This window comes from Rana temporaria, chromosome 10 (genome assembly GCF_905171775.1).
Source record: "Rana temporaria chromosome 10, aRanTem1.1, whole genome shotgun sequence".
NCBI classification, from domain to species: domain Eukaryota; kingdom Metazoa; phylum Chordata; class Amphibia; order Anura; family Ranidae; genus Rana; species Rana temporaria.
Window position 1 is genome coordinate 75,673,349 of NC_053498.1, and position 7,500 is coordinate 75,680,848.

At 49.5% G+C, this 7,500-nt stretch overlaps 1 protein-coding gene across 2 annotated transcripts in view; it reads right to left on the bottom strand.

Annotated features, from left to right (window-relative positions):
• CBL (Cbl proto-oncogene) overlaps positions 1-7,500 on the bottom strand; it is a 114,194-nt gene that overhangs the window by 74,830 nt on the left and 31,864 nt on the right. For both annotated transcript variants that reach the window (XM_040325521.1, XM_040325520.1), the window contains exon 2: positions 12-259. In XM_040325521.1, coding sequence (XP_040181455.1) covers positions 12-259 — 248 coding nt within the window. The remainder of the gene's footprint in view (positions 1-11; positions 260-7,500) is intronic.

The window sequence follows — 7,500 nt, forward strand, 5'->3', positions numbered from 1 at the left end:
CAGAAACTAACCTTGGCTGGGAATTCTCCTCATACATGCGTTCCTTGCCTTCTTTAAATAAACTTATTGTTTGCTTTGTCTTCTTCATTAGGTTTTCCATGAAGACTCTGAAATACTCATTTTCACCAAGCATTTCCATCTTTCCCTCATAGCGAGACATAATGGTGCGAAGGTGTTGGTAGGTATCAGGAAGCAGGTCCAAAATATACGGTGGACTGTTTTTCAAAGCAAGCCTTTGATTCTGGCACAATCGAACGACCTGCATAACGTTAAAAGAAGTTTAGGTTAAAAGAAAACAAAGCTAAAAGGGGAGTTTAAGATAAAAACAAACAAAAATGCACCCACCCCAATGTCTGACAGAACTAAACATAGAATAAAAGCAGCCGCCATTGTGCAGCGGTCCGGAGGAAGTAAAGCACAGGTTGGGAACCGCTGACCTAGGAAATCAACACCTGCCCCTTCTACTGCCTCTGAATAGCTAGTGATCAATCATTATGCTGTAGAGCAGTGGTTCTCAACCTTCCCAGTGCCGTGACCCCTTGATAAAATGTCCCAAGTTGTGGGGACCGGGAACCCCAACAGTAAAATTATTTTCTTAACATGGGTTGTCAGCATCCAAGGCAAGACAAGAAATTTGCACCCCTAACCCATGGAAATTTTGCATTTCCCGAGTCCCTTCCACTCTTTCCCTTTTATTTCTCTATCCCAATTCCTTTTTTTTTTCCCCTATCCCTCACTCTAGCTGTCTTTATTGTTCGGGGTGAGGTGGGGGGAAATAGGATGAGTGGCAGTGCTGGTGGGGAGTTGGGATGAGTGGCAATGCTGGGGCGAGTTCTGATCAGCCAACTTAGGTGCTCTTGATCAAGATCATCTGCCGATATGAGAACTGTAGTGGGGACCCTTTCACGCCGACGCAACGCATATATGCGTCCTCGGCTTTCGGGGGTTATACCGGGATGATGCCTGCAGCCGCAGGCATCATCCCGGTACTGTTGTTTAGAGCCGGCGATCGGCTATCCAAACATAACAACCGATGCGGCTAAAAGCCGCTCGGTTGTTATGCCGGAGGAGCGGGAGGGGACATCCCCCCCCTCCTGCTGCCTTTCGCCGCTCTGACCGGGCCTCCCGTCCCACCGGGAGACCCGATCATCCATCCGGCGCCTTCTGTGTCCAGGCGGAGACTGACACTAAGCCGTAAACGGCTTTGATTCAGTCTCCGCATTGAAACCACGGAAGCGGCGTCATGACGTCACTTCCGGGTTTCTCGGCTGTCAATGGCGCCGGATTTAAAAAAGTACACAGTATTCAGAATCGGCTATCTGAATACTTTGAAGTGCAAAGGAGGGCTCAGAGGTCTTTTAGACCCCCGATCCCTCCATAAAGAGTACCTGTCACCACCTATTACTGTCACAAGGGATGTTTACATTCCTTGTGACAGCAATAAAAGTGATCAAAATGAAAAAAAAAAAAAAAAAAACACAATTTAATATTATAAAAAATAATAAAATAAATAAGAAAACAAAAAAAAAACATTTTTTAAAGCGCCCCCCTCCCCGCGAGCTTGCGCAGCAAAGAAAACGCATACGGAAGTCGCGCCCGCATATGAAAACGGTGTTCAAATCACACATGTGAGGTATCGCCGCGATCGTCAGAGCGAGAGCAATAATTCTAGCACTAGACCTACTCTGTAACTCTAACCTGGTAACCGTAAAAAAAGTTTAAAGTGTCGCCTATGGAGATTTTTAGGTACCGTAGTTTGTCGCAATTCCACGAGTGCGTGCAATTATAAAGCGTGACATGCTTGGTATCTATTTACTCGGCGTAATATCATCTTTCACATTATGCAAAAAAAATGGGCTAATTTTACTTTTTCATTTTTTAAAAATTCATGAAAGTTAATTTTTCTCAAGAAGTTGTGTTTAAAACACCGCCGCACAAATACTGTATGACATAAAATATTGCAAAAATCGCCATTTTATTCTCTAGATTCTCTGCTAAAAAAATATATATAATATTTGGGGGTTCTAAGTAATTTTCTAGCCAAAAAATAGGATTTTTTGTACTCACCGTAAAATCCTTTTCTCTGAAGTCCATGGACGGACACAGCTCCTTAAATCTTGACAAGTGGGTTATGTTCCCTGTTTACAGGAGAGGACTAGGCAGAAACATGTTAAATAGTTAAATACATGTTACATTAACAGAGTTGAACAGCCCCGCCCAGGGGGCGGTCCCTCCAGACATAACCCTCCTCACTGCAGCTTGCAGCCTCAGTTCGTAACAAGCAGTACAAACCTAAAAAGGAGGGGTGGGAGCTGTGTCCGTCCATGGACTTCAGAGAAAAGGATTTTACGGTGAGTACAAAAAATCCTATTTTCTCTTATCGTCCATGGACGGACACAGCTCCTTAAATCTTGACAAGTGGGACGTCCCCAAGCAGTGTCAAAAAACGAGGGGTGGGAAATATATCAGTAAAAACAATTTTAACTTCACCCCAAAACAAGCAGAGCTCCTCAACGGAGGAGGTGCAACTTTAAACAGCCGCCGGCAAAAACTAGCGGCTGAAAAAAACATCATAAGATGCACTCACAGCAACCATGTAAATTCTGGAAAAAGCGTGAACGGACGAGCAAATCGCCGCCTCGCACACCTGTGAGACCGACGCATGATGTCGGGAAAAAAAAAAAAAAAAAAACCCAGGAAGCACCAATTGCCCTGGTCGAAAGTGCCGGGACCGGAAAGGGGGGCCCGCCCTTAGGAGCATAGGCCTGTATGACGGCCTGCCCGATCCACCGAGAAATGGTGGTCGACGAGACCGCCAGGCCCTTTTGTGGACCAGACACCGACACAAAAGAGAGTCAGAAGCTCCGAAATGGAGCCGTAGTAGGCTGGTATACCCGCAAAGCGCGTACCACGCCTAAAGTATGAAAGGCCGAAACCTCCTTCGGAAGAAGGGAAGGTCGCGGGCGCACCATCACCTAATCCTTATGGGGGATCAAGCATGGCGGCTTGCAAGACAAGACCGCCAACTCAGAAACCCCTCTAACAGAGGTAAAGGCCACTAAAGGGGCCACCTTCTGAGATAGTGTCAAGAGAAAATCTCTCTGATGTTTCCAAAAGGAAGGTTCCTGAAGAACCGAGAGCACCAGAGTCAAAACTCATGGGGGAAGAGATGGGCCAAGAGGGGAAAGTATATGACAAACCCCTTGCACACAAAAAAAGGGGACCCACCAGGGAACGGGCCGCAAAAAGGCCACTAAAAGAACACAGCCAAGGCTGAAATCTGCCCCCAAACGGTGCTTTAAGCAATTTTTAGATCCAATCCAAGCTTTAAAAACAGCAGGACCCTGGACATTGAAAGTACGCCCGTGGACGTCACTCCATCCCTTCGCACCAAGAGAGGTGCGACGGTAGATCCTCCGGAAGAAGACTACGGTGCCCTGTTGAGATGACCGAGTCAGACAGACCCTGGTCACCTAAAGTCTGGCTTCCAATAACCATGTTAAGCAAGTCAGTGACTGTACAACAGGAGGAAGTATGGGACCTTGAGACAGGAACCTCCTGCCCTGGCAATGGCCAGGGTGCCTCCGCTACCAGGCGCCCGATATCAGCGTACCAAGGACGCCGAGATTAATCTGGAGCGATTAGAATCATCGGGATCTCCTCAGCATCCACTCTGTGGAGCGGCCAAGGAAGCAACTACCATGGAGGAATGGCAAAAAATCACCGATACAGACAACACAGGGCCACCAGCGCGACTGACGCGTCTGTACAAGATCACTAGACCTGGCCACTAACTGACACCCTTGCGGCGGAGACAAGCTGCCAGGAGATCCATGCCATGTGAGGCTCACCTCCTGCAAGGGAGCCGAAACACCCCAAGCACAAAGACCAGTCGCCCTGGTCCAGCATCTGGCGACTCCAGTAGTCTGCCTGCCGGCATACCTGATGGTAGACTGAAGCCACGGCCGTGGCGTTGTCCGGCTGAAACCAGATTGGTCGACCACAAGGAGAAGCATAGCCTGATCGCCTAAAATAGTAGGACAATGAACAGTAGACAGCACCTGGTATTCCCAGGCGGTCTTCCACCAGGCACTAGCCAGGCCCGACCCTGGGTAGCTACCGAGACCAGACACATTCAAGGAGGTGTGGTCATAGGTCCACGCAAGTCCAGCGACTCAGGGCCGACTGGACCCCCCGGTTTTGTGAACCTCCAGGTTCACAACCCGTGAGCTGGCATTCATCGTAAACACCGACCACTGGAAGGAAGGAACAACTTCCCGGACCGAAGAGTCGGGAATCTCTGTCACCAACTCAGAGAGACTCTGACTAGGTGGCGCACAGGAATCTAATGATTTCAGAGACAAGAGATTTTTACCACCTGGACAGTAGTTCCACTGGAAAACCAGGGTGTGGAACTGGGCATACAGTACCACCTTGAAGGAGGCTACCCACAGACCCTGAACCAGCAGGCGCCCGGAGAGAAGACCGATTGCGTGATGCCAATACCTTCTCCGCAGACTGAAGAGTCTGCAATTTCTCCAGGGGAAGAAGGACCTTTGCCACTGAGGAGTCTGGATCAACACTAGATACTCCTACGCTGAGTCGGAACCTAGCATGCCCATAATTTGAACCCTGGGTCGCACACATGTAGGGCAGGCTTGCTGCCACTGAGCTACACTTTCTGGCCTAAACGTTTAACATCCACCCGAATCTTCGGAGGGTCTGAATGGGAATAACCCATCCACTAGGTCGGAGACAGAAGCTGCTCTCAGAAGAAAGTCGTCAAAGTAGCCAATGAGGCAAAGCCTCGCTGTCCCAACAAAATTCAAATAAGTGCGAGCTCCTAGCTGAAAACCCATGGTGCTGACGCCAGATCAAAAGGGAGGGCCACAGGCTGACAGAGACCCTTCTCTCATCACGAAGCACAGAAAAAAACACTGTGACATGTGCAAAACGGGACATGCATGTATGCGTCCCTGATGTCCGAGGACGTCAGGACATCCCCCGGATGAAGCGCAGCTACCACCGAACAAATGGATTCCATGCGGAACTACCCGACGTTCACAAAGGTATTTAGGGCCTGAGGCCCATAGAAAACCCCAAAACTCTCGTCCTGCAGGAAAGGTAAAATTACCTTGCAGCTTAGCAAATCCCACACTGCCCAAGGCAGACCGACGTGCCGGGAGGGGAAGACACAAGGACAGAACTTTGTTCTGTGGATAGGAGGAAACCCTATCTAGTACTCCGAAGAGACCACCTCGCAGACCCACTAGTCGGAGAGCAGGGAGGTTTCACTGAATTGTGAACCTGCAAGCCGCCCCTCCCACCTAGAGACAGGGAGGGAAGGCTATATACATTGGCAGGATTTGGGTGCCGGCGTGATCGGCTTATGCACCCAGGGACAGATTAGTCCCCCAGCTGGGCCTTTGACGGCCTGGGAGGGTTGCCCCTAAATAATACACACACATAGTGTGTATGTATATTATGTAGGTGTATGCACACATGTCTTTGGAGGAAACCGGAGTACCCGGAGGAAACCCACACAGACACAGGGAGCGACAATGCAAGCTCCAGGCAGATTGGCGTCAGTGTGCAGATTCGAACCAATGACTCTTTTGCTGCCAAGTAATGGAGTTAAGCACTACACCACCGTTTGCATAAAACCATTCTGAAACAGACGCCCAGGATAACAAGGGCGCAGCATTCAATGAAGCATCACAGACCTATATGAGATGAGGCCCTGGACCAGCTGGTCCGCTAGGCTAATAACCTCAGGAGAGAGTCGGTGCTCCTCCACTGTCTGGTGCAAAATGCTCACTCTGTGAGTTGTATACAGCACTAGGGGTCAGGACTACTCCAAGATGGCCGCCGAGCGTTCAGAACGCGGCCACAGGAAAAAGGCCAGCACAATGTAAGCTGCGCAATAGCGTGGCTACGACAAAATGGGCGCCAATGGGAGTTTTCAATGTAATTGAAAAATCTCCCAAAAAATAGCGCCAGCGACCACTGAGACCCCAGTGTAGTGGCCACAATAGGCCGCAAGCCAGACCCCAGCATGGTAAACATGGAACGGGTCAGTACTTCGGATCTTCTATCAGTCAGATCCAGACAAGTAGGGGTTCCCGCCCGGCGGTGAGGGACCACAAAAGCCCTTAGTGGCTTTTCTCATTCCGCATCTCAGAAATTATCAAAGAAGGGCACAGAAGGAAAAACCTACACAGCGGTCTGATTTGTGTGATCCAAAAAAGACCGAGCCCTCAGCGGAAACCCAGCTGCACTATGCAGCTTAGGAGAGTCCCTTGCAGCAGTAAAAAGCGCACCCATAAATGCCTTATTCTGCCTTTTTTTTTTTTTTTTTTTTTAAACTAGGTACCTAGTCCATGGCTCCATAACAGAGCATTCCCCAGGGGATAACGGGGGAAGGGGGCACTCTTTTACCGCCCGCCCGCAGTCCACCCCCACCCTGGCACAAACTGTGTCCAGGACTAACAATAAAAACTCTGTGGGAATCACAGGTGCCAACACCTGCTGCCACCACCAGCATGTGGGGAAGGACCCAGATACTGACTCCAATATTTACATATAGTGTGTATTATAATATGCACACCTGTCCATACAAATAGACAAAAGCTCCTAGAGCCCTATTCAGGGCCTCTCACCCACTTGCTGCGCTGACCAGGTGTAACCAGGGGACTAGGAGGAGACTGCACAGCGCTGCCTGTGAGGAAAAGAACCGTGAGGTAACTTTTGCAGGGACCTGTGTTTAAACAGGAAAAGCCTCATAGGGCTGTTTTATTTAAGGACAAGTCACAGATACAGCATAAAAAGCAAAACCATTACAGGTGTCACCAATCAGTCAGCGTCTGCTGAAGTATAATCATAAACATCTGTGCTCATCACAGGGCTTTTTACCTCACAGGAAAGCCCAATACAAAAAAGAAAAAACACAGGCCAGATAACAGTCCCCTCAGGAAGGCCCCCTCCCCCCTGACAGCGGCAATGTTAGCAATGCAGCAAGGGAAAGGAGCAGGGAAGTAAGGGGAAGGGACCCCCGAACCCCAGGAATGCCCAGCTGTACCAACCCACCGAAGCAGGAGGGACTGTACTTACCCGTCCGAGCGAGGACTCGCTGACGCATTCCTGACAGACCTACAACCGCAATGGAGGTAGCTGTCGGCCCGGTCCACTGTGATTGAGGCAACACCACAGCTCAGTCATATGTGGACCTCGGAGCAAAGCTCACCGGCCACCTCAGGAGTCATGAGGTATGGCGTGGCAGACCAAGCCTCTTTGCAAAGGTGTGCCCACGCTTGCTGGTCGGACTGAGTAGACTACAAGGATCTATAATATCCAGCCTGTCTCTCAGCCAACAGTTGAAAGAAGATTCTTCAAGAAAAAGTAAAGTAAAATAAAATAAAATTTCTCCTCAGGGCGCTGGGCCCAAAGGGAGCCATACGTCCTTCTCCTTTGCTAGGCAGAACGAAACTGAGGCTGCAAGCT